Source organism: Mauremys reevesii, linkage group 2, assembly GCF_016161935.1.
Source record: "Mauremys reevesii isolate NIE-2019 linkage group 2, ASM1616193v1, whole genome shotgun sequence".
NCBI classification, from domain to species: Eukaryota; Metazoa; Chordata; order Testudines; family Geoemydidae; genus Mauremys; species Mauremys reevesii.
In genome coordinates this window covers 220877110-220904872 of record NC_052624.1, presented here as the reverse complement: position 1 = coordinate 220904872, position 27763 = coordinate 220877110, and the positions used below count along the sequence as shown (strand labels likewise).

Sequence of the window (27763 nt, the reverse complement as noted above, 5' to 3'; positions counted from 1 at the left end):
ATATTTAATAAAGGTGCACATAAATGTATAAAAGGTGTGTAAAAAAAAGTTATGATTTACCAATATTGCCTTTGCATTAACATTGAGTTTTTTTCCCTTACTGTTTTTTCCTTTGAACAAAAAACCTTTCATTAATTTTAAAACATTGCAATTGAATTATTAATTGAGGTAAACTATATGTACATATATTTATATCTGAGATCCTTATTAACTCTGCAAAAAAAATGGTGATACTCTGGTTAAAATCCAATCAGAATATTTAAATAGTGTGATACTACTGTGCCACTGCACCCTATATTCATCATAGCGGTGTTATTGTGATATGTCATGTGAGATTTCTATGGAAAAGTTATGATTTGCTGAATATGATTATCCTATCTGTGTGCATGTATCAGTTTTGTATCTGAAGTTATGAGTATTGACTATGTATCTGTATTTCAAATGTGCTTAATCTGGGTAACACCCACAACTAGCCTTTCAGGTACAACAGTGTAGAAGCTAGACAGTGCTGGTGGCTCATCAACAAAGACAGTGGAAGAACTTAGCCTTCCTGTGAACATTTCAGCCAGCCTATGAGTAATGGCTGCTATGACTCAGCAAGGCATGGAAAGGCATGTGACCAGACTCCATGACACTGAACTCCATTTTGGTACCTGTATTTTTCCATAAACTGGGCTGGGATCTTAGCTTGAGCAAAGGGTTTCCGCCATATGGCGGAAACCATATAAGGTGGGGAGTGACATGATTTATCTTCACTCCCCCACAACTCAACACCTGAAAGAAGCTCTGAAAGACAAAGGGCTTGGAATGGGGAAGGGGAATCCAAGCTGCACAGCAATTGTGGTCTGTGCCTTAAGAATCTGCAAGCCTGCTTGTATTGTCAGTCAGGGTGAGAAATTGCTAATTCACATCCTATCTGTCTAGTGTATTAGGTTTGGTGTGTGTTTGTGTTTATTTGCTAGGTAATCTGTTTTGATCTGTTTGCTATCACTTATAATCACTTAAAATCTCTCTCTCTGTAGTTAATTAACTTGTTTTATGCTCTATCTTCACTCAGAACACACTGGTTAAGTGTCTGGGAAAATCTCAGCTCTGTGAACAAAGGCTGTTGTATATCTTTCTCACATTAAGGGGGAAGCAAATATATTAATGAGCTTACATTGTACAAATCCCTGTGCAGTGCAAGATGGTATAATTCTGGGTTTATACTCCAGCTAGGGTGCAAGGCTGGGGAGCTGGGAAATTGGCTGTTTGTCCTTGAGTGGCTTAAGTAAAGCGCTCGGGTAGCTCAGTTGGGTGTGTGACAGCACTTGCTGTTGTGTTGGGTGATAACAGGGCCTGGAGAGGCTGCTGAATCACCAGCAAAGCAGAGTGAGAGAGGCCTGCCTGGCTAGGGGGCACAGTGGTTCCTATCGCTCCCAGACTGCACCCCAGAGGTGACAACCCGTCACAACCATTCTCGTTAAAAATAAATTATAATTAAGTATGAAACCTTCAAGCATCTGAAAAAGAAAAGATTGTGTGTTGTACATAACAGACCAGTCAACTATTCTTCAGCCTACCATATATGGACAATTGAGTATGGAATTGACTATAGAGACATTATAAAGACCATTAGCCTGGCCAGGTCTAACTAACTTTATATTACGTATGTACCTGTAGTTTTAAATCTCTCATTGGAATATAGCTGAATTTGGTTGGTGTGAAAGAGCAAATGTATCATTACTGTATACATCTTTGTTAATTAACATAATAGCATCTTATCAGGAATGTGCAGAAGACTCAATGGCTGGGCAAAAAAAAAAAACTTTCCCAGTCTGGTGTCTTTCAAAATAGGAGACTCCAAAATCTAGATGGAATTATTGGTTACTTTTCAGGATTATTTGGAAATGGAATGTCTATTCAGAAAAGCGGTCGTATGAAAAATATATTTAAAAAAAACCCCACGTTAACTATTTTGAGCACCAGGCAGCAGAAACCATCTCTAAACCCCTAATTCATGGTATTGAGGGCTAGCTACTTTAAAAAAAAATAAATTAATTAAAAAAAAAAGTATATTGTGTATAATATGTATAACATCACTAAGCTGTTTAACCAAACACAAGCAAAACTTAATAAATTAATTGCAACAAATAAAAAAGTAAAGGAAAATAAGGAAGGTAAAGCAATTATTTGTACCAGTTATGGGAGTTACATGTTAACTACCATAACCAACTCATTAGGGAACACTGAAAAAGGAAAATTGCTTGACCTTATTAGCGATAAACAATCAGCTAAATGTCCTCAGTGCATAACAAAAACTGGGGGAAATTGGCAACGTGTTAAATTGTGTGGACAGATCTCCTTTTAGTACCATTCATCCTAATTGAGACACATTTTATTCAAAAGAGTCTTACTCAGTGTCTGGTTCCAGGTAAAAAATTTTATGGTATCACTACCAATATCGGATCCTTGACAAATTGGTTACTGTCCATTCAGTAGGTTATCTGGAAGACAGCATCCGTACAAAATAACTGGATTGATGTCAACTACTGGTGTGTTATGCAGCAACACACACCTAAATACCTCTTCACATAGCTTCTTGTGCCCGGTTTGTTTTTGACATCACAACTCCAGTGTGTGGCCATGATGGCTCAGACCTGTACCATCAGATAGAGAAGCTAGCCACTGCTGGCTCCTGCCTGGTGAAGCTTAACAAATGATGACAACCAGCAGTAAGGGTAACCTATGATATGAGTGGACTATACTTGAAATAACTACTTACAAGAAATTTATATATGGAGGCCTCACTTATAATGTTGCTACTCCAAATTTCTGTTTTACTCCTCATGTATGCAGCATTGTGGGATGCACTATAATAATGCCTATTCCTGTTTTTTCAGAATAAATCTATTATCCAAAATGAGCTGCAATATTAGGAGGAAGTTGAAATTTACCTACTAGTTATTAACATGCATATTAATCCACTTATTTTATATTTAAAAACAGTACTAGATCGGAAAGATACACACATTATTCAAATTGGAAATGAGGTGTATGAGGCAAAACAAGCCTTGAATGACCTTATCCATGATAAGCTTTCATGGGTGCATACCCACTTCGTCAGATGCAGGTAATGGAAATTTCCAGAAGCAGGTATAAATATGCAGGCAGGAATCAGTCTAAAGCTAACGAGGTCAGTTCAAGAAATTTAAGTTTCTCCTCCCTTGGTATTCACACTAGAAGAGGGCCTCATCCTCCCTGATTGAACTGACCTCGTTAGCTCTAGACTGATTCCTGCCTGCATATTTATACCTGCCTCTGGAAATTTCCATTACATGCATCTGACGAAGTGGGTATGCACCCATGAAAGCTCATGCTCCAATACATTTGTTAGTCTATAAGGTGCCACAGGACTCTTTGTTGCTTTTAACAGATCCAGACTAACCCGACTACCCCTCTGATACTTATCCATCATGGGGCTCTTGTGATACTGATTTCCCACGCTTGAAAAGAAGTTGCATATAAAGCTGTGTGTTGATTTTAGCTGCATTAATTATGTATTGTCCCTTATACAGTTTGGTAAAACACTTAAAATCACATATAAAGGCCTCCCCCACCCCCATACAGTAATTTGGCAAAGGAGTCGTTTTAACTATAACAATTATCAACGCGACAAGTGGGGATTTGTTGACCAATATGCTGGTTATGTTTATATGTATTATCCTTACCATTACACATTAGCATTTATTAAGCACATACAGTATAGCAGTTATATAGCCTAAATTGTCCTATACCTTTACTATAATACCATTCTCTTATGCTGAGTGTCCCATGACATCTTGTATTAGCTAACATAAGCTTTGTCTTAAGAAGGTAGGAAAGTTGTCAGGGTCAGGACATATGATTATTTTACCATAGCAACAGGTTGGGAGGTATTTTCACAAGCCAGCATTGGAATGTCCTAAGGAAGAGGTCAAGACATGATGGTTCTACCTAGGAGGTGCCTTCACATTTCGTACTTGGAATGCATATGTTCATGAGTACGCTATGGTACCAGAAAAACAAGATAGAAAGCTGATTGGTTAAATCTCGTTTCAGATGACATGTACAGTAAAAAGGTAGGATATGAAAAGATGGCTTTAGGGTAACTCTGGAAGCACAAGTTCTGCATAAGGTGACTGTAATAACCCTGCATGAGATTGCTTCCCAGAGACTGATTTGTATAGAATTTTTTTTGTACTATATTATTTTTGGCTTATAGCAGTAAGCCTGACTGACATTGGTTATTTGGTCTCTTGAGTATATTTCACAGCAAAGCAAAGTGTGGTCAAGAAACTGACTATGCAATTTATCAACAGTTTGAGAACCCAAAATACCAATAGTCTATATTTTAATTGTTACTTTTCAAAGGTAAAAGGCAAAAATAAATGTCTATTAATTTCTTATAAATTAAAACTTCCTTACAGTAGCTCAGTCATCTCTTACACAGTTAATTGTTGCCCACTAACAGAGAGCTGAAGCTTTCTGTCATTGACTTATGACCTCATTGTCTTAAATTCTAATAATTGTTTTAATTAGAACTGGTTGAAAATTTTGTGATGGTATAGTTTTCTGTTGGAAAAAGCTAATTCAATGAAATCCACACCTTTTGCAGGAAGAACTAATTGTGTTGCAATGTTTGATGAAACACGACTGAAGTGCTGCATTTCAATGTTATCATTTTGACTTATATTATAATATATATAAAAAGTTTTGATAAATTTGTTTCAAAATTGGCAAAAAAAATTGGAATTTTTTTCAGGAAATTTTGAAATTTTTTACTTTTTTTGTTCAGATTTAGGACAAAGGAAAAATTTAAAACATTGTCATTTCCCAGAGAATCATAATTTAGTTTCAACCAGCTCTAGTTTTATTCTAATAGCCCTACTTTCTGCTACTGTCCCTCAGTAATTTACATCTGAGGTGTCCAAACAGTGGTGCAAAGAGTACCTACTTGTTGGTTATTTATAGAGAGCTGGTTGGGTACAGGTGCTGGTTTGATTTGTTACCAACTAGTAAATTGCACTGAAAGAATAATAAAAGCTTTCTCAATTTCTTTTACATGAAAGCAATCAGTTTAATCATCACAGGGATATTATGTGCTTGCAAAAGGGAAAGAGTTGAGTCACATAATTATGTCTCAGAGAGGAGCTGCTACTTGAGGCATTCATCATCATGAGAAGGTTTGGGAAAGCTATCTTGTGCTGTATTTTGTGGAGAAAGTGTGATGCAAAGGAGGTCAGTTTTAGGCATCTTAAATACAATGACCCCATTCTGGGTTGCCTGAAGCACTCCTGGAAATGCTTTCTTGAGAATCCCCAACAGAAGGAGATTAATTGGGTGGTGTATGAGGCCCCACACCATCCTCTTAGTTCCCAGCCTTTATGGGTGTGCAGAAGGTATGACTGAGAGAAGGGAGTGAACAAATAAAAAAGGCACCACCCGACATCAAATTACACCTCTACCTCGATATAACGCGACCCGATATAACACAAATTCGGATATAAGGAGGCAAAGCAGTGCTCTGGGGGGGCTGCACACGCACCCAGGGGGACAGCCCCTCTTATCTCCTGAGGGGGCTGCTTTGCAATCTGTGGCCCCTGGAAGCAGGAAGCACACAGGAGTGGGGGGGGGCACAGTCCCCCGCATAAGAGAGACAATTGGACAGAGGTGGGCAGGATCTATTAGGGATTTGCATGGGGAAGAAGTGGTGGGGGGCTGCACTGGGAGACTCTCCAATGCAGCACCTAGCCACGCTGGCTCTGCATCATGAGGCCACTTGGGAAAAGGAGGCAGCAAGAGACAGAGGCCGAGGAGGAGGTGCCCTTCCCCTCCCAGCTGGGTCTGTGAGTCCCTGATCCTACAGAGTCTCAGCACTGCAGGCACCCAGCCCCCAGGTACTGGGCTGCAGTGCAACCTAGAGGGGCTGATACAGAGAAGTCAGGACCAGTCAGAGCACTTCCCATGTCATCATGAAAACTCACTCCTGGAAAACTGGGTGAGGTAATATGTGTGTGTGTGTGGGTAATATATATCAAAGTGAGTGAGGTAATATACTTTATTGGACCAGCTTCTGTTGGTGAGAGAGACAAGCTTTTGAGCTTTCACATAACTCTTCTTCAGGAAGAAGAACTCTGTGAAAGCTCCAAAGCTTCTCTCTCTCACCAACAAAAGTTGCTCCAATAAAAAAAATTACCTCACCCACTTTGTGGCTCTAATTTCCTAGGAACAATAGGGCTACACCAACACAGCATACAAAAATGCAAGAGTCACATGAAGAGCACAGTGTGACCACCATCACACCAGGACACTATTTTCACAATTCATCTTAGCATAATGTCGTCATCACACCAAGGAAGTAGCACTATCAGCACAATGAGATAAATATAGCCACATGTGCATGCCAAAAATTCACAGTACAAGCACACTGGGATCCACACAGCAAGATAGTAGTGTCAGTTTAGCTCTCAGTCTCTGAGTCCATCCTCACTAAACTAAGTCCAAAGTTTCAGCTAAACACAAGGGCACTTGCAAATAGCTGTACTAACAGCAGGATCTACACTGGCACAATAGGAGGAGTTGCATGTCAGGGAACTAATTCCCAATCCCAGTGCAAGGCAATATGGGATCCAGGCACCAGGTCCTTAGAATCAGAATTTGTACTCTCAGGAGAGTGGGATGAAATTAGAGAAGTTACAGAAGGCAACTCCCAAGAAACAAGGCATTGACCAAATGGCTGGGTGGATGTTAAACAACCATCACCAGCCATTGTGTGCAGCAAGTGAATGACAATTAGTAACTTAATGACCACCATCACCAGAGAATTACTCAACCCTGAGATTCAGCAATGCCTCCTCCTCCTCTCAACATGATCACAAGCCCTTCCCTTAGGAGACAATTCAGGTTTCCCCTGAGGAGAGGGAAAATTAGGCTACCTCTCTCTGCCCCCCAACATGGTGCCTGGACTTATGTTTGCCAGAGCACATGGACTAAACTAAACACATACTACAACAGCAGATAGTTCGTCCCAGCCTTCCCTTGGGAGACAATTCCATCCACACCCCCAAGGCAGAGATTGTACTGCTATGAAGATTTTCCCTGATAGTCTCATTTTTCCTTTCCTATCCCCCCCCCCCGCCCCTATCCCTTCCCCACTGCCTCTTCCCTTCCACCCCTCACCCCCTAAGAGGCAGTCACCCAGATGCCAGGGAGGGGAACCAAGCACACTGCATGGCCACTGTCTCTGAGAGGCAGGCGTCTCTGCCTTATCAGCCCATTTCCAAAGATGAGCTGGGGACTTCTACTTTAGGAAGGACTGAAAAGGCACAAAAAGGAGTAATGCAGAGAAAGAACAGGGAATTGTTCCAGAAAGAGAGATTGTTTCCAGGTGCAGAAAAGAAGTTTCCTGGAAGGAAGGAGCCAAAGATTGATAGTTGAATTGAACCAGAGACAATGAATGACCTTGGGTGTATCTAAGTTTCTACTTATGCTTATGGCTCTTGTTAATAAATAAGATCCTTGGAAGGTGGGGCGCAGGGGATATGCTGATTTAAAAGTTCTGTCTGGATTTGTTCATAGATATTGTGGGGCCCCAGCTACAGAGGGTTCATGAATTGTTACAAGAAGAGATGCACCAGAAACTAACTCTCAGGACCTAGGTGGAGTGGGTAGTGGCTAAGAAGAACCACTTCAAAGAGCAGCTATGTGAAGGAGCCAAGCTGAACAGAGACTTTGAGAAGGAGATCACCCATCAACAGACAGAAGGAGGTGGAAGAGCTATTCTCACTACACAAAGAAGTAGGAACATGCTGTAGCTGAAGCTTAGGAACTAGAGATGCTCAATCTTATCCTGGAGTAGCAGGTAACCAAACTGGAGACTAAGACTGGTGAGCTTTGGGGGTTGTCCAACAAAGCAGTAATACTACATCCCTTGGCAGAAGAAACTGGATTCAGGGGAAAGTGAGTCTGGAACCTTATAAGAATGTGGGCACCAGAGCACTAGAACATTTGTGAAGACATGTGATAAGGTGCTGAGCACAAAGGTGACGTTCCGAGAGGTTGGTGTTAATACAGAAGAGGTGATTAACAGTCCATGTCTTGAGGAAGACTATTCTGATGGGAGAGGTGTGCAAAAGACTGCATATTCCCAAGGTACAAACACAAATATGGTATTTGAGGTAGAAGCTGCAGTATTAGCAGTAGTTACCAACACCTTGGGAATGGAGCTTATCTGTAACTCTGAAATGTTCGTAACTCTGAACAAAATGTTATGGTTGTTCTTTCAAAAGTTTACAACTGAACATTGACTTAATACAGCTTTGAAACTTTACTATGCAGAGAAAAAATGCTGCTTTTGACCATCTTAATTTAAATGAAACCAGCACAGAAACACTTTCCTTATCTTGTCAAATCTTTTTTTTAAACTTTGCCTTTTTTTTTAGTAGTTTACATTTAACATAATACTGTGCTATAATTGCCTTTTTTGGTCTCTGCTACTGTCTGATTATGTACTTCTGATTCCAAATGAGGAGTGTGGCTAACCAGTCCATTCGTAATTCTGGTATAATTGTTCGTAACTCTGAGGTTCTACTGTACACCAAGTATAGCATGTACAGAAAGGTAGAACTGACCAACCAATCTGGAGGCCAGTCTGCAACTCACCCTGACCCACATGGGTTACAAAGCTTTTATAGACCACTTTTTAAAATCTCATTTTATACTTTGTGGTTAGTTACACACCTAACACCATTGAATCACCATCAAATGCCACCCTTGCAGTCCAGATAGCATTGATTCCAAGTTTCCACCTTTATATCAAAAAAGTATGTATATACGTATGTTTTGGCCTTATTAAAAAGACAATACTACATTATATAATTAGCTGCGTAACATTTTTTAACCTATCATTTCATTTTGTCCTTTATTGCTAGAACATCTTATTCATCATCCTTTCTATAATACAAAGTTAATCTGTTGATGATGTTCTATTTCACTTTGTTGTGGCTTCCATTACCACTTCATAATTTGTTATTCAAGGAGAACCAATCAGATTCTAACAAGCACATATGCTTAAAAATACTGTTTGCAATTATGAAAATAGGTTATGAAAATAGACCACACATTTCCATTCTATAAGCAGTATAAGCTTAATATACCCAAATTCATATTTGCTTTTAGTTTCTTGCAGTAACTGTGTGGGATGTTGGGTAGTGGAGGCTTATATGACAATAGTCCCTTAGAACAACTTCATAACATTTTATGGACCTTTGGCCTATGTGCTAACATGACTGAGCCATCTTTCCTGGTTCGGGGTGGGTGGGTGTGTGGGTGTGTGTGTGGGTGTGGGTGTGTGTTTTGTAGGTGTAAGGGGCCGAGGACCCTTTTCTAGTTCATGGAGAGGAGAGAAGGGGAGGGGAGGTCTAAAGGGCTTAGCCCTCATTCCTATTCGCGTGCCTTGTGCTACTATCAAAGGCTTATGGCTCCTTGTGCTAGGTTTTATAACTGTAAAAAGTCTGAACTTTGGTTTATTGGCTTCTCAGAGCTCCCTTATTCCCTACTCCAGAATGTGCAATATCAGGGAGCAGTTACCTTAGAGCACACTTACCTAACACACCTTCATTAGACACCATAGGTACATAGACAATCATCTGTGGAGTTTGCACTTGGAGGGTGACTTCTGTGTGCTTCTGGCAGGTAGCTCATCGTGAGCCTGCACCAGAAATCTTTTAGTGACCCTGCTGCTGCAAGTACTGCTCTGGCGGAGTTCCCAGTGTCCAGAAGAAATAAGAAACTTTACATGCCACTCCTTTAGTTTAATCTGTTCCCCTATTAGTTCAGTTTTGACACTCATTCTGTGTCTAAATGCGGACAGAGCAGAACTGTACTACACCTCTACCCTGATATAACGCGGTCCTCCGGAGCCAAAAAAACTTACCGTATTATAGGTGAGACCACATATCAAACTTGCTTTGGCCTCCCTGCTCCTTGTCCCCTGACCGCTCCCTCCAGAGACTCCCACCCCTAATCACCCCCAGGACCCAACCCCCTACCTAACCCCCCTGCTCCCTGTCCCCTGACTGCCCCAACCCCTATCCACACCCCTCACCTCCTGACAGGCACTCACCAACAGCGGTGGGAAGTGGAGCAGCCCGGACCCAGCCCCCTCCACTCCACCAGCTCCAAGCCACGGTGCTCCACTTCCGCCGCTGCCGGTGAGTGCGGGGAGATTGGGGAAAAGATGCCCCCAGCACTCACCTGCAGCGGGAAGCAGAGTGATGCGGCCCCAGCCTGCTCCGCTTTCCTTGCCCCGGCCCCAGCTGTGTCGCTGGAGGGTGGGATGGGGAAAGGTCCTGCACTCACTGGCAGTGGGAAGTGGAGCAGCCCGGCCCTAGCCCGTTCCACTTCGCCAGCTCCCAGCCGTGGCGCTCCGCTTCCCACCACCGGTGAGTACGCATGGCATCCTTTCCCCAACCTCCCCGCACTCACCGGTGGCGGGAAGCAGAGCTGATGCACTGGGAGCTGATGCACTGATCCGTGGGAGCACTGCTTTACCACGTTGCATGCGAACCCATGTTATATCGGGTCACGTTATATGGGGGTAGAGGTGTATTTGCATGATGTTTGTTTAAAATAAGCCAACAATTCTGCATTGTATGATCTGTTTTATCCATGATCTCTGAGTGCAATAAAAATTGAACCTATAATTTCACTACTTCACCTCCCCGCTAAAGTGCTTGAGGCAAAATAGAACATCATAAACACTATTCAGAATACACTTCCAATAATTAAATTACAAGACTTGTAATTACAAGACTACCTTGTAACAAAACAGATGTCTTTTCACTTACTGGATTTTTTGCTAGCAGTTGTTTTAATTAGCTCATAAGGTGAGGTGTGAAATTCTTACTGCTTAGGAAGTTTGTTGTAAGAGCTTCCTTATTTGGAAACTGGTACTACTGTGTAACAGCCCACTTAGTTGGTCATACAGGTCTCACAGTATTTTGTGTTTTTCTTAAAGCCCCAGTTCCTGGAATCCTGTGACTGAGAGTCTGTTTTCATTTTTAAAAAATAAGTCTCTAACACTTAGGGTTGCAGAGAAAACCTTAACAAGGTGACCTAGACATACCTTCAAATCTCAAACACAAAAAGCAAATGAAATGTTCCCAAAACATTTAGTTTTTAAACTATCATTATTTTTAAGTCAGTTATATGATTCCTAACACCTTTGTCATGATTTTTGAACACAAGGTGATAATATTAGAGATTGCTGAGAGAACATTAGCTTGATATCCCCTTTGCTTATTTAGGCCCCAGTGAATATGGAGTCATGGTCGAGAACAGGGCCCTGCTCCAGAGTCACCAGAATGTTCCCTAAAAAGAGACAGGTGTGACACAGCTAGGTAGACTCCTGTGCTGCTGCGGAAACCCAGTTCCCCAGCTCATGCACGGGGTAGCACAGTAGATGTCACAGGCTGTGGCCCATTTTTGTGTGTGTGGAGGGTTCAAGGGAGTTTAGGACCCTTTCCCAGTTCATGGAGGGGAGCAATGAGTGTAAGGGGGCTGAGGCCTTTCCCAGTTCTTGCGAGGGGCAGAGGCAGGCCTGGTGCAAGGATGTTTCATGCCCTAGGCAAAACTTCCACCTTGCGCCCTCCCCCATCCCTGAGTCCCCGCCGTGAGATGCCCCCTCCGCGGCAGCTCCCCACCCTCCACCTGAGACATCCCCCCTGCGGCACCTCCCCACCCCCCCACACTGAGGCACCTCCCCCTGCCCTAGCTCACCCCTGCTCTGCCTCCACCCCGGCGCCAATCAGCTTAGTCACCGCAATCCTGGGAGGCGGGAGAAGTGAAGCAGCGACGGCGTGCTCAGGGTGGAGGCGGAGCAGGGGTGAGCTGGGGCAGGGACTTCCCCTGCGTGCCGCGCTCCCACCCCTTACTTGCTGCAGGCGGCCCTCCCCGGGCTACCCTGCCCCAGCTCCAGCTCCCTCCACCTAAATGCCGGCAGCAGGGCCGGCTTTAGACCTATTCCACCAATTCTCCTGAATCGGGCCCCGCGCCTAAGAGGGCCCCGGGCCCAGTGAGAATCCCTTCCCTGGCTAGAGGCACCTTTTTAATTTTTACTCACCCGGTGGTGCTCTGGGTCTTCGGTGGCACTTCGGTGGTGGGTTCTTCACTTGCTCTGGGTCTTCGACGGCACTTCCGCGGTGGGTCCTTCGCTTGCTCTGGGTCTTCAGCGGCAGGTCCTTCAGTGCGGCCGAGGACCTGGAGCGAGTGAAGGACCTGTTGCCGAAGTGCCGCCGAAGACTCGGAGCAGTCCAGTGAGTACAAGCCCCACATGTTTTTTTACATGTTTTTTTTTTTTTAGTCATCCCTGCCGGGGGCCCATCAAAAGTGTTCGAATTGGGCCCCGCACTTCCTAAAGCTGGGCCTGGCTGTAGGGAATACATCCCATCTCTCTATGTGAGACAGATGCATGTATATCTATCATTCTCTATGGTGATAGAAAGAGAGTCATGTACCTTTATTTGCTATTTTTCTCACTGTTCTCTGATACTATGGGATAGTATTAACATGGAAAAAAGTCAATGATGGTTATGAAGGAGATTAGAGAGATACACTGTCAGATAGTAAACAGTATGAAAGGTTTAGAGTTCACTTAAATAGCTGAAAGCTAAGAAATAAAAATGATGACTCAAGATGACAAAGCGCCAGGTTTAATTTTTAAAGCAAATTTTACTTAACATTTTCTACTGATGCCCAGGCAAATTTCCGTCTATGCAGAGCCCTTCCCTTCTATGGTGACAATGAATACACGATGTCAAGTAACACACAGACTGAAACAATGTTAATGTCAACTTTTGCTTTTTGGCCCTGCTCCCCTGGCCGGAGCCCCGCAACCCCGCAGCCCCGCTCTCTCGGCCAGAGCCCCGCAATCACGCAGCCCCGCTCTCCCAGCCGGAGCCCAGCAAGTCCCGTGGCCCCGCTCCTCCGGCTGGAGAGTGGCAAGTGCATCTGCCCTGCTCCCATGGCAGGAGCCCCGCAACCCCGCGGCCCCGCTAACATTGCCGGAGGGGGGAAATCCGAAGTGCCGCCCGGACAGTACATGCCCCACGAATCACGCCCTGCACTGGTGAAAGCCGGCGCTGGCCGGTGGCAACCAGGGCTGCCGAAGATCCGGCTGCCGCGGTCGCTGCTGAAGAAAATGCCGCTCCCCCCCCAAATCCCAGTGACCTAGGCGACTGCCTAGGTTGCCTAAATGGTTGCACTGGCGCTGGGCAGAGGTCAGGGGGTTCCCTGGGGCTCAGGCCGCTTTCTCGATTCATGCGGGGGCGGAGGGACGCATTTGCTTCCTCCCAAGGCGTAGGAGGGCAGGGCCCAGGATGGGGCGGGCTCCGCTTGTGCCTCTGGGCGATTTTCACAAGCACCTGAAACTGGCACCAGCCCTTCTGCCGGGTGCCGCCCTCCCGCCCTGCTCCCCCGGCCGGGACCCAGCGGCGCTGGAGGCGGCCAGTGAAGGAGCTAGCGCGGAGCGGAGCCAGCGCTGCGGGGGAGCCAGGTGAGGGGCAGGGCTGCGCGCGAGGCCCGGCCGGCATTTCCCAGCGCGGCGCCGGGGAGCGCGGGGGACTCTCGGTCCCGGGGGGCGGCTGGGGACTCAGGCGCGGGCTCCACGCGGCGGCTGCTCCGCCGACGCGAGAGCGACAGGGCACAAGGTGGGGAGCGAGCGCGGCCAGCGGAGCAGCCGCAGGGTCCCGGTTCCCCGGGCTGCGGCGCAGCCTCTGCCCTGCGCGGGCGCCTCCCTCCGCCTTGTGCCTGCGCCTGGTGCGGCTCGCGCCAGTGCAGTAGTTACTTTAGTTTAGTTTGTGCATTTGACAGAAGGGGAGGGGGCTCTGCCAGGGGCAACAAACAAAAATGCTGCCGAGAAGCAGGAGAAAGCTCGTGTTGGAAGAGAGGTTGGGAAGCTCGGGACCGTTTAGAGATGGAGATAAAAGAGGCGATAATTTGCCGCTATCAACCCTACAGGGCCACCCGGGGTGGGGGCAAGTGGGGCAATTTGTCCCAGGCCCCGCAGCGGCCCCGCAAGCCCTGGCAGAGAATCCCTTTCCTCACCCGGCGGTGCTCCGAGTTTGCGGCCGCGCGGCATTTTGGCGGCAGGGGCCCTTCAGTTGTTCCAGGTCTTCCGCGGCATTTCAGCGGCAGGGGGCCCTTCAGTGCTGCTGAAGATATGGAGCGACTGAAGGGCCCCCCGCCGCCAAAATGCTGCCACCGCTGCTGACTCAGAGCGCCGCCCTGTGAGCACAAGCTTCCCCGCTTTGCCCCCGGCCCCCTGAATCCTCTGGGCGGCCCTGCAACTTAAGAAAAATGGAAGTGATCAACTCTTATTCTTCAAAAATGAACAGGACTTGGGGGAGGGGGGTGGATGAACATGGGGAAATAGTTTTACTTTGTGTAATGGCCCTTCCACTCCCAGTCTTTATTTAAGCCTACTTTAACACAACGTAAAACTATTTCCCCATGTTCATTCCCCCGCCCCCACTGTTCCTCACAACTTCTTGTCAACTACTGCAAATGGACCGTTTTGATTACCACTACAAAAAGTTTTTTTTTCTCTCCTGCTGGTAATAGCTCACCTTAACTGATCACTCTCGTTAGTGTGTGTATGGTAACACGAATTCTTTCATGTTTTCTATGTGTGTATATATATATATATCTTCCTACTGTATTTTCCACTGCATGCATCCGTTGAAGTGGGCTGTAGCTCATGAAAGCTTATGCTCAAATAAATTTGTTAGTCTCTAAGGGTACGTCCATACTTACGGCTGGGTCGACGGGTAGCGTTCGACTTCTCGGAGTTCGAACTATCGCGTCTAATCTAGACGCGATAGTTCAAACTCCGAACGCGCTCCCGTCGACTCCGGAACTCCACCACCGCGAACAGCGGTGGCGGAGTCGACGGGGGAGCTGCGGACTTCAATCCCGTGGCATCTGGACAGGTAAGAAGTTCGAACTAAGGTAGTTCGACTTCAGCTACGCTATTCGCATAGCTGAAGTCGCGTACCTTAGTTCGATCCCCCACCCTAGTGTAGACCAGGCCTAAGGTACCACAAGTACTCCTGTTCTTTTTGCAGATACAGACTAACACTCTAAAACCTGTCTTATTCTTCAGGGATTAACTAACTTCTAATTGATGGGCATTAGATTAGCAGAATGATGGGTGTTCTGTAGAGTATAAAGAGAACAGAATAGAAGCAGGTATTCCATAAATGCCCACTTCGGGGTTTCCTGAATCTTCCTTGTAGCATCTTGTAGTTGGCCAGAGTTGGAGACAAAACGCTGGACTAGATGCAACACGGATCAATCTGGCAGTTGCTGTGATTGCACTCTGTGTATAGACAGTTTCATCAACTCCCTTACACAGCTAGTCACGTTTCCTTGTTTGGGTTTTTCTTGGAGCAAGATGAGAGAGAAAAATATAATAGTAAACTGTGTTTGTAAACTCACAAAAACTAGTATAGGGGCACATCTAAGAGCTGACACTATTTCAAACTCTTAAAAAAATTGATTTAATGTTGACAGTGTCCATTTAGTGATATTTATCAGATATAATGGCAGGCTCCCAATTTAAGAGTTGTGGGAGTTGCAGTTTCATATCGGTTGGTGGTGGTTTATTTGGCTTATTTCTCTCTCAGTCATTAGCCTCAGCATTTGTAGAAGCTTCTGAGCATTGAATTTTAGCTTTCCTGTAGTCTTAATTTTGGAAATATTCCGTCTGATGAGATTATGAAAGATAACTGACCCAAAATACCAAATGTCTTAATAATTGTGTATTTACTTTATTATTTTAATGGTTTTAATATTATAGCACACAGACTGAGATCAATGGAACTACTCAGTACAAAAAATTAAACACATTCTTAAGACTTGATCTTGAAAAGACTTGTGTAACGCAATCCTTTCAATTCTTTCCCCCTCTTCTCCCCCCTTAAAATATCTGAGGTTTGCACCGCATTAGATTGTAAACGTTTTTTGAAAAAAGAGAGAGGAATGTTTAATATATGTTAAAAGAGCATTATTAAAGATAAGTCAAGCACTCACAAGTTAGGAAATGCTAGAATTAAGGTTTCGTGTGCAAACTTAGTTTGGCCCCCTGGTGTGTCTGCATTATGATAAAGTCTTTAATTACATGATCACATACTGTTTTTTTGCAGGATCCCTGCCTCGTTCAGTGCAGAGGATGGATGATTCTCACTTAATGGGAAACTGTTCAATATTTTATTTTATCCTCATTGTTCAGTGTGTGCCCCATGCCTTATTTACTGCACACTATTCAAACACTACTCAGAAGACAGAATTATTAATTTCCTCATGGGTTTATCTGTGCTGTTCAACCCTATAGTATATGAGTGCTTCACAAATGTTTATTTTCACAACATCACTGTGAGATGAGGGCATAGTATTATCCCCATTCTAAAGATGGGGAACTGAGGCCTAGAGAGATTAAGGTAAAAAATTCCACTAATTTTGGGTTGTCAATTTGAGACACCCTGATTCATCCTCAGAACAGATCTATCCCATGCACTGAATGAGGCAGGAGACTTGTGAAAAAAATGGTATGTGATCATGTAACTAAAGACTGCACCATAATGCATATACACAAGGGGGGCGACTTACAGTTGCACAGGCACCTTAATTCCAGCATTTGCTTACTTTTGAGTGCTTGAATTTGTAATCTTAATAATGTTCTTTTAATATTTTGTGCATGTGTGTGTGCACGCACGTGTGCGTACGTGGTTTCCTAGGTTTTAAAAAATTAAAACAGAAAAAACAGAAATTGCATCATATACTGATGCCCACATGAGTCATCAGCAGGGTTGGAACCTACAGACTAGGGATCTGATTCCCAGCTTGCACAGATATACTACCACTAGTTTTCCTTGAGGTAGTGCACTAAAAATAGTACTGTAGTCATTAGGGTTGCCAGGTGTCCAGTTTTTGACCAGCAAAGAATCCTGTGGCATCTTATAGACTAACAGACGTTTTGCAGCATGAGCTTTCGTGGGTGAATACCCACTTCTTCGGATGCAAACAGTGGAAATTTCCAGGGGCAGGTGTATATATAAGCAAGCAAGAAGCATGCTAGAGATAACGAGGTTAGATCAGTCAGGGAGGATGAGGCCCTGTTCCAGCAGCTGAGGTGTGAAAACCAAGGGAGGAGAAACTGTTTCTGTAATTGGCAAGCCATTTCACAGTCTTTGTTTAGTCCTGAGCTGATGGTGTTAAATTTGCAGATGAACTGGAGCTCAGCAGTTTCTCTTTGAAGTCTGGTCCTAAAGTTTTTTTTGCTGTAGGATGGCCACCTTAAAATCTGCTATTGTGTGGCCAGGGAGGTTGAAGTGTTCTCCTACAGGTTTTTGTATATTGCCATTCCTAATGTCTGATTTGTGTCCATTTATCCTTTTCCTTAGAGACTGTCCAGTTTGGCCGATGTACATAGCAGAGGGGCATTGCTGGCATATGATGGCATATATTACATTGGTGGACGTGCAGGTGAATGAACCGGTGATGGTGTGGCTGATCTGGTTAGGTCCTGTGATGGTGTTGCTGGTGTAGATATGTGGGCAGAGTTGGCATCGAGGTTTGTTGCATGGGTTGGTTCCTGAGCTAGAGTTACTATGGTGCGGTGTGCAGTTGCTGGTGAGAATATGCTTCAGGTTGGCAGGTTGTCTGTGGGCGAGGACTGGCCTGCCACCCAAGGCCTGTGAAAGTGTGGGATCATTGTCCAGGATGGGTTGTAGATCCCTGATGATGCGTTGGAGGGGTTTGAGCTGGGGACTGTATGTGATGGCCAGTGGAGTCCTGTTGGTTTCTTTCTTGGGTTTGTCTTGCAGTAGGAGGCTTCTGGGTACACATCTGGCTCTGTTGATCTGTTTCCTTATTTCCTTGTGTGGGTACTGTAGTCTTGAGAATGCTTGGTGGAGATTTTCTAGGTGTTGGTCTCTGTCTGCGGGGTTAGAGCAGATACGGTTGTACCTCAGTGCTTGGCTGTAGACAATGGATCTTGTGGTGTGCCCGGGATGGAAGCTGGAGGCATGAAGGTAGGCATAGCGGTTGGTAGGTTTTCGGTATAGGGTGGTGTTAATGTGACCATCACTTATTAGCACCGTGATGTCTAGGAAGTGGACCTCCCGTGTAGATTGGTCCAGGCTGAGGTTGATGGAGGGGTGGAAGCTGTTGAAATCGTGGTGGAATTTTTCCAGAGTCTCCTTCCCATGGGTCCAGATGATGAAGATGTCATCAATGTAGCGTAGGCAGAGAAGGGGCGTGAGTGGACGGGAGCCACAATGTCCGGTCAGTACTACTGACAGACACTAAAAGTCCAGGTACTTGAGTAACTGTCCACAATTGGCTTCCGTTCTGTCGCCAGGAGGGTGGGAAGAGCAGCTGCTGCTGGAGCTGGAAGAGCATTCAGGAACTGCCCGGCTCTGGTGGAGAGAGATATGGTGGCTGGCACCCTTGGGGAGGGATCCTGAAGCGTGCAGCGTTTGAGGAGGGGGGCCAGTGACTGGGTTTACTACCCAGTCCCCCTTCTCAGCCTCATATGTGTCCCGCCCCTGGGGTGCTGTCCTGCCCCGGTGAACCCTCACCCCTGGAGCGCAGCTCTTCCTCCCCCATCCTGCCCTGGACTCCCGCCACCCTGAGTGCAGCTCTTCCTTCCCTGTCCTGCCCCAGTCACCCCCCACCCCTGGAGTGCGGCTCTCCCTTCCCCATCCTGCCCCAGTCACCCCCCACCCCCAGAGCATGGCTCTCCCTTCCCCATCCTGCCCCAGTCACCCCCCACCCCCAAAGTGTGGCTCTCTGTCCTCTGTGCTGCCCCAGTCACTTACCCCGGAGCAAGGCTCTTCCTTGAACATCCTGCCCCAGTCACTCCTCTACCCCTAAATGCCTACTCAGCTGGTAAGGGGAGGGAGGTGGAGAGACCAGCCAGTGATGGGGATGAAGAGGTGGAGCAGGGGGAGGGCTTTAGGGGGAAGAAACAGAGTGGGGCAGGGCCTTAGGAGGGAAGAGTCAGAGCATGGGCAGGGCCTCAGGGAGGGGGGGAAGAGGCGGAGCAGGGGGTAGGGGAGGTTCCGGCGCTCAGTGTCCATTTTTCACAGATTAGAAAGTTGGCCACCCTAGTAGTCCTGATAGCCTGGGCAGAGGCTAGTGGTGGCATGAGCTATCCCCCATGAGTACATACCCACAGTGTCCAGGAGAGTTTGTTCTCTGGCCAGCTAGCCTGTGCTGCTGTTTTCTGCTGCCTGCACTACAGTGGCTATACTATATTTTTAGCATGCTAGCTTGACAATAGATCTATACAGATAGATATTACTATTATACAGAGCATGATTCTTAATGTAGTTTTTTTTTAAGTAGAACTTCATATTAAAGTCCTTCACAAAAATTTGCTAATCAGTCCTCACAATACTGGTGAGGTTAAGAAATATTATATAAAACAATTATAGAACAAAAGCACACCACTAAAAGTTGGTATGTTAAGCAAGACTCAAAGATGGCTGTACTGACCATTACTTATTATTTATTTCATTTCATTATAGCAAGACCAAGCACTATAGTTAAGGTTTCATAATGGCTTCTGGTGGAAGGAAGAGAAGCAAGTGGGGAGAAGATCATCTAGGAAGGAGCAAGTTCCTTCCTTATTTTGTTACCTTGACCATTCCATGTTCCTCTATGATTCCTAGGTTTCCTTCTGACTCTACTCACAGTCTTCCTCTTTCACACCATTTGATTTAATCTTCCACATTGATGTCTCTTCTGACCCATTAGTTGCTGCCTCAGCCTCATTTCCTCATCCTCCCCTCTGCAGTTGATCTTCAGCCCTAGAAAGCTCCTTCACTCACCACGATGGCCACCATTAAATCTTGTTCTGGATAAAAACTCTTTTCTCTCTGATCTATCAATTTCAGTTCTCCCTCTCTGACCAACCCCTAATCTCCATCAGGGTTGCCCCTGACTCCATTGCACAGGTCTTTCACGACACTTCAGTCCATCACTGCTCAGGGGTTCCTCTGCTGCTGTCAGTCCCCTCTTCTGCTGATGCTCTTCTGGCACTACTGCAATGTGTTTAAAAATAGTTGTTTATGAATCCATAACCATATGTCAAAGTCCTACTTCACATGAGAAAAACAGGATACAGTAGATGCTTGTTTGCTTTAACACCTTAAGCACAACATTTCCCCAGGGAACACGTTCCCTACTATAAATTGTTGAGACTCCCCATAACAGCAACACCTGCTTAGGAGCAACATAGCAAAAGGACACCAATACAATGAAATTAATTACAGATAATGAAAGCGCGTGTGTAATTTCTCTGGTGGTAGTAGTAGGAATAAATGACAGTGTGTTCTTTCTTCCTAGGGGCAAAGTTAAGAAGCTGCTTTGACTACAAAGAGAGCTTGACTCAGTTCGCCTAATTCTTTTTTAAACAGAAGATGATAAGTAAAAGTGAATCCTATACTTCAGGGCAGGAATCTGTGACCAACTCAACCTGGCTGATTTACGTATTAAAAGAATGGATTGGTCTGGACTACCACTATCCAAATTATATGGGCTCCTTCTTGTGTGTGTCACTCACAATATTATTTTTTCCTCATTTACTCTGGTTTATCATTTGCGTCTTTTGTAATATTTGCCTTCACATTTACAAGAGAAAGAACGGCCTAGATGATGATTTTTCCAATAAATCGTGGGACAATGGAAGGCTAATTGTGTCACGCATAATTAGTATGTATGGAAAGCTATGGCATGGTAAGAGGTTTTTTTTCCCCTTTAAACACTAAATATATATTATTGCAATAGGTGACTACATGACAGGGGTTCCCAAACATCGTTTGCAGCTTGTTCAGAGTAAGCCCCTGGTGGGCCGCGAGATGCTTTGTTTACCTGAGCATCTGCAGGTGCGACCGCTTGCAGCCCGCAGCTCCCAGTGGCCATGGTTCACCATTCCCAGCCAATGGGAGCTGCGGCACTGCTTCCTGGCCAATGGGAGCTGCGGCACTGCTTCCCGCAGCTCTCATTGGCTGGGAACGGCGAACCGTGGCCACTGGGAGCTGCGAGCGGCTGTACCTGTGGACGCTCAGGTAAACAAAGCATCTCACAGCCCTCCAGGGGCTTTCCCTGGACAAGCTGTGAACCAAGTTTGGGAACCCCTGCTATATGGACATTTTGAAAACTGATAGGACCAAAGTTTGACCTACATTTTCTTTTATCTGTTTAAAAATTCCATTCCATGTACTTTTTTTGTGCATTCCTTTTTCAAAGCAAACTTTATATGGGAGTAAAAAAAAAAATCTAATAGCTCAGCAATGAAAGAAGGAGGAAAATTCATTTAGGAAACAAATTTCAGTTTTCAGGCTGAAGCAAAAGATAGTTTATGAATATTTTTGAAAGGTGTCTTTAAAGTGCTGTTAACAATAATTTTTTATTGTGTGCTGTGAGGTGCTATCATTTTATTATTAAAAACTGGTATCCTGAACATTTTGTGGCTGAACTATAGTTACACTCAGATGGGGTTCACTGACAGATATGAGAATTGGTTGATATTTCCTAGGCATTTTGAGCCATCAAAGATAATACGAATGATGGAGGTTTTCAACTCTAGGCCAGTGGTTCCCAACCTTTTCTCTGCTGCCACACACCTTGATACCTTTAATTATTTTGAGGCACACCATCATATAGTCTCCAAATGAGCTTGCCCTCTTATCACCTTGGTTTAAGCTTTTTACCACCCTTGGCTTCACAGTCTGTAGTCTCCAAATCAGTTCTGTGCCCAGCTCCCATCAGTTCTGTCCTCCCCCTCCACCAGTTCAGCCCCCACCTCACCCCAGTTCTGCTCCACTCCACCCAGCCCCATCAGTTCTGTCTTACCCTCCACCAGTTCAGCCCCCACCTCACCCCAGTTCTGCTCCACACCACCCAGCCCCATCAGTTCTGTCCTCACCCTCCACCATTCCAGCCCCCTTCTCACACACCGCACCCAGGCTCCACCGTTCTGCCTTCTCAGCTGTCCTCAGCACCCACTAGTTCCATCCCCCAAGTTCCCCCATCTCACACTCAGCCGCCACCCTCCAGTTCAGCCCCCTCATCATGGGTGGCGGTTGAAGCTTCCCCTTGGGGAGGCTAGCCTCTGTCCCACCTCTTTCAGCCGAGGCCCCACCCCTTCTGCATGTGGCCCCACCCATGGCCCCACCTTCCGCACCTTCCCTCACGACCCTGCCCCCATTCTGCCCCCACTCCACTTCTTTCCCCTGAGGCCCCATCCCCAACTTGTTCCTTTCTACCTCCTCACCCCCCTGCTGCCGCCCTAAGACTGGAAAAACTCTGTGGCCCTGGGCTCTAGAAGGGAACAAGAGCTTCTCCAGCCCGGGGGCTGTGGTGGGGGGAGATTTTTCCATGGGCTCCAAACTGGCCAGGGTCCCTGGGCATGGGCCCCGGAGACCAGTGGAGTAATCCGCCTCTGCCCTTCCTCCCTCCCCCACCCTCAGTGGTGAGAGGTTTGAGGAGGCTTAGCTTCCCTTAGCTTCTGTTACGCACCGCCCATACCCCTCACCTCACCTCTGCTTCTCCTGGGGTTCTTCCCCACCTCCCAATGGTAGGGGGCTGCACTGGAGTCCTGCTCCACTTCCAGGCTGGGGGGGGGGCAGCGCCAGGGGCTCTTCCCCTTACCCCCGGCCAGCAGCTGCGGAGGGGAGGGGAGACAGAGGACCCAACCCATTGCTCACACAGGATATGGTGGGGGGAGGGAGATTGAGCTCTGACTGGTTGCTCTGCCCATGTTGGCGGTGAGGGAGAGAGGAAGATAGCCAATCAGAAGGCAGCTTTCCTCCCTTCCTTCCCTCTCTCCTTCCCCCACTCCACAGGACTCAAATTTGCTAGCTTAACTTTGGTTTGGGGAATGGAATGTGACGCATGCATAATATGTACAAGGGGTCTTGCCCCGGAAAGCAAAAGTATAGAGTGCGATCTGGCTCTGCCACTAAAATACAAGGAAAGTTATTTTTGTTCTTATGCGTAGTTTTTAAAGAATTCCGCAGCACACCTGTTTGGATGGCACACCGGTTGGGGAAACACTGCTCTAAGCTATTGGTTCTTAAGCCCAAGCTGGTAGTAACGAGCTCTTGATAGCTGATGCTGTTTTACTCCTTGGCTGTCTACACTTGACTTTTATCTAAAAATGTCTCACTGTTCTTATCATTGATGTGGCTTCACCTATAGTACCAGTGCTTTTTCAGGAGAAATGCAGGACTTTGAATCTACTCTTTGTATGTTAAAACAAGCAAAACTTCCTGCATAGAGTGTGTTCCTTCATTAGGCAACCTTCTGTCTCAAGAAAACAGCCCTAGAATATCCCCTCCCTTGGAGTATTTCTTTTATTAAAAGGCCATGTTTTGTTAAACTAACCAGCTTTTGTCAGATACTTCACTGATCACTATATTTTAGGGCTGTCAATTAATTGCAGTTAACTCAAGCAATTAACTCAGAACAAATTAACTTGATTAAAAAAAGTAATTGCAGTTAATCACAGTTTTAATTGCACTGTTATACAATAGAAGACCAATTTAAATTTATTATAAATATTTTTGAATGTTTTCAACATTTTCATATATATTGATTTCCATTACAACACAGAAGACAAAGTGTACAGTGCTCACTTTGTATTATTATTTTTATCTTTTTAGTGTAAATATTTGCAAAAAATAGTATTTTTCAATTCACCTTACACAGGTCCTGTAGTGCAATCTCTTTATTGTGAAAGTGCAACTTTCAAATGTAGATTTTTTTTGTTACATAACTGCACTCAAAAACAAAACAATGTAAAACTTTAGAGGCTTCAAGTCCACTCAATCTTACTTCTTGTGCAGTCAATCAATAAGACAAAAATGTTTGTTTACATTTACGGGCGATAATGCTGCCCGCTTATTTACAATGTCACCTGATGGCGTTCACATGGCACTGTTGTAGCTGGCGTTGCAAGGTATTTACGTGCCAGATATGCTAAATGTTCAAACGCCCCTTCATGCTTTGGCCTCTATTCCAGACGACATGCTTCCATGCTGATGACGGGTTCTGCTCAATAATGATCCAAAGCAATGCGGACTGACACACATTCATTTTCAGTATCTGAGTCAGATGCCAGCAACAGAAGGTTGATTTTCTTTTTTGATGATTCAAGGCTCTGTAGTTTCAGAATTGAAGTGTTGCTCTTTTAAGACTTCTGACAGCATGCTCCACCAGTAGGACTTGTAGGCTCTAAAGTTTTACACTATTTTACTTTTGAGTGCAGTTATGTTAAGTTGCCTTTTCACGATAAAAAGATTGCATTACAGAATTTGTGTTAGGTAAATTGAAAAAAAATACAATTTCTTTTGTATTTACAGTGCAAATATTTGTCATAAAAATAAATAGAAAGTGAGCACTGTACACTTTGTATTCTGTGTTATAATTGAAATCAATATATTTGAAAATGTAGAAAACATTCAAAAATATTTAACTAAATGGTATTCTGTTATTGTTTGAGTGTGATTAAAACTGATTCATCGTGATTTTTTAAATCTTGCGATTAATCACGATTGATTTTTTTAATTGTTTGACAGACCTACTATATTTTAAAACATGTAATTTTTGTAAATTTAGAGTGGTATGTCTATTCTGTTAGTAATTTCAGTCCTTAAATATTATTTTGTATTCATAAAATCATAGAATCATAGAATATTAGGACTGGAAGAGACCTCAGGAGGTCATCTAGTCCAACCTCCTGCTCAAAGCAGGACCAACACCAACTAAATCATCCCAGCCAGGGCTTTTTCAAGCCAGACCTTAAAAACCTCTAAGGATGGAGATTCCACCACCTTCCTAGGTAGCCCATTCCAGTGCTTCACCACCCTTCTAGTGAAATAGTGTTTCCTAATATCCAACCTAGATCTCTCCCACTGCAATTTGAGACCATTGTTCCTTGTTCTGTCATCTGCCACCACTAAGAACAGCCGAGCTTCATCCTCTTTGGAACCCCCCTTCAGGTAGTTGAAGGCTGCTATCAAATCCCCCCTCACTCTTCTCTCCTGCAGACTAAGTAATGCCAGTTCCCTCAGCCTCTTCTCGTAAGTCATGTGCCCCAGCCCCCTGATCATTTTCGTTGCCCTCCGCTGGACTCTCTCCAATTTGTCCACATCCTTTCTATCGTGGGGGGGCCCAAAACTGGACGCAATACTCCAGATGTGGCCTCACCAGTGCCGAATAGAGGGGAATAATCACTTCCCTCAATCTGCTGGCAATACTCCTACTAATTCAGCCCAATATGCCGTTAGCCTTCTTGGCAACAAGGGCACACTGTTGAATCATATCCAGCTTCTCGTCCACTGTAATCCCCAGGCCCTTTTTTGCAGAACTGCTGCTTAGCCAGTCGGTCCCCAGCCTGTAGCAGTGCATGGGATTCTTCCCTCCTAAGTGCAGGACTCTGCACTTGTCCTTGTTGAACCTCATCAAATTTCTTTTGGCCCAATCCTCCAATTTGTCTAGGTCACTCTGGACCCTATCCCTACCCTCCAGCATATCTACCTCTCCCCCCAGCTTAGTGTCATCTGCAAACTTGCTGAGGGTGCAGTCCATCCCATCATCCAGATCATTAATAAAGGTTGAACAAAACAGCCCCAGGACCAACCCCTGGGGCACTCTGCTTGATACCGGCTGCCAACTAGATATTGAGCCGTTGATCACTACCCATTGAGTACAACAATCTAGCCAGCTTTCTGTCCACCTTATGGTCCATTCATCCAATCCATACTTTTTTAACTTGCTGTCAAGAATACTGTGGGAGACTGTATCAAAAGCTTTGCTAAAGTCAAGCTATATCACGTCCACTGCTTTCCCCATATCCACAGAGCCAGTTATCTCATCATAGAAAGCAGTCAGGTTGGTCAGGCATGACTTGCCCTTGATGAATCCATGTTGTCCTGATCACCTTCCTCTCCTCCAAGTGCTTCAGAATGGTTTCCTTGAGGACCTGTTCCATGATTTTTCCAGGGACTGAGGTGAGGTTGATCGGTCTGTAGTTCCCCGGGTTTTCCTTCTTCCCTTTTTTAAAGATGGGCACTATATTTGCCTTTTTCCAATTGTCTGGGACCTCCCCCAATCACCACAAATTTTCAAAGATAATAGCCAATGGCTCTGCAATCACATCAGCCAATTCCCTCAGCACCCTCAGATGCATTAGATCTGGACCCGTGCTTTTCTAAATAGTCCTTAACCTGTTCTTTCACCACTGAGGCTGTTCACCTCCTCCCCATACTGTGTTGCCCAGGACAGCAGTGTGGGAGCTGACCTTGTCTGTGAAGACCGAGGCAAAAAAAGCATTGAGCATTCAATATTTTTAAAAAAAAAAACCTTGGTTAATATTTTTTTAAAGTAAAAATCACTAATGAAAGCAGGTATCCCTGGTGTCTTTGTCTGGAATAAAATAGAAAGAGATGCTCCTTGAAAAACAGCATTTCTCATACACAAAGATCTACTACTCTGGCCATTATAGTTGGGTTATCCTGCCTGCTCCCCACTGTTGGGAGGCTGCTACCAAATGTTCCTCTGGCATATATATTTTTGTGAATTGGCTACACTCTCTGCTGGCACTTGGAGTGAATTGCCTACACGATGTGGTAGTGGAACTGTCTTTCCAAACAGAGTCTGGGTAGGACATTGTGAAACTCATGTGCAGTCAGTCAGAATAAGACACAGACCAGAGCAGATCTCTTATAAGCTACTGTGTAAAGGATTCAGGACAGGGGAAGTTAAAAAAAATTAATAAAACACATATGTCTTCTTCAAGAAGATCAGGGAAGTAATAGTCTTTTTAACAAAGTTCATAAGGGGGACCTCAGGGCCCTAGCTCAGAGCTCCACAAATTAGAGTCAGCAAACAAAGTCCCTGGGCCCAGTCAGGCTAGTCTCTTGGAGTCTGAGGGAGACCACAAGCTTTCTTTTCCTATTTAAATAACCCAGAATGATTGTTCATAAGTTCGAAATCTCTATTTTCCATGCAGTAGAGACTGGTATTTTTACGTTGGTCATGCTACCAGAATTAAAAAGTACTTTCACTATGAAAGCACTTACATGCTTCTCTGTTAGCTATTTACCCATGATGTAAACTGCTTTCCCCTTGTCGCTTAATTTGGTTTGTAAAGTTCAGAGGTGATGAAATGCATATTCTTTGAAAGAGAAAAAAAAAAAAGACTTGGGTTAACTAAATCAAAGGTCCATCAACTGAACTTTACTAAAGTGATACCAAATGCAATAGGACTTGATGCTTACACATTTTCTGCAGTTTCAAAGACCAACTTTTCCATCCTACAGCTCAGCTGATGCAGCAGGAAGTCTATTGGAGTTCATGAGTCAATGGCTGAAAATTTGAAAGTGTGTTCTTAGATGACATTTTTGGATCCTCCTTTCTTGTTCTGAGAGCTGCCCTTGTACGCGTAGCCATAGTCTGCACTGCTCTCTATCTCATTCCTCATTCAACCCCAGAAGAAGTAATCAGATAGGAACCCCCACCCCAGAAAAATGACAGAAGCCAAAGAAAGACAACCTCCAGCATTGTTATACAGTTTGGCCTGTGCTGTTCCCAGATTCTTGGCTGATTGTCTCCTATGTAAAATTCTGGAATCTTAAAGCACATGGCAACAGAGTCCTGTGGCACCTTATGGACT

General features: G+C 45.0%; 1 protein-coding gene and 1 long non-coding RNA gene across 2 annotated transcripts in view; one reads left to right on the top strand and one right to left on the bottom strand.

Moving 5' to 3' along the window:
* Positions 1–18269: 18269 nt before the first annotated feature.
* LOC120399368 lies at positions 18270–27664 on the bottom strand. The gene is made up of 3 exons (XR_005595115.1): positions 27369–27664; positions 19722–20126; positions 18270–18497 (listed from the first exon to the last, which is right to left on the bottom strand). It is a non-coding gene; the product is annotated as an uncharacterized LOC120399368 (long non-coding RNA).
* LOC120399366 (transmembrane protein 68-like) overlaps positions 20452–27763 on the top strand; it is a 47771-nt gene continuing 40459 nt past the window's right edge. Inside the window, exon 1 of the mRNA XM_039527552.1 lies at positions 20452–20820. Within this exon, the coding sequence (XP_039383486.1) occupies positions 20505–20820 (316 nt within the window). The 5' untranslated portion in view covers positions 20452–20504. The remainder of the gene's footprint in view (positions 20821–27763) is intronic.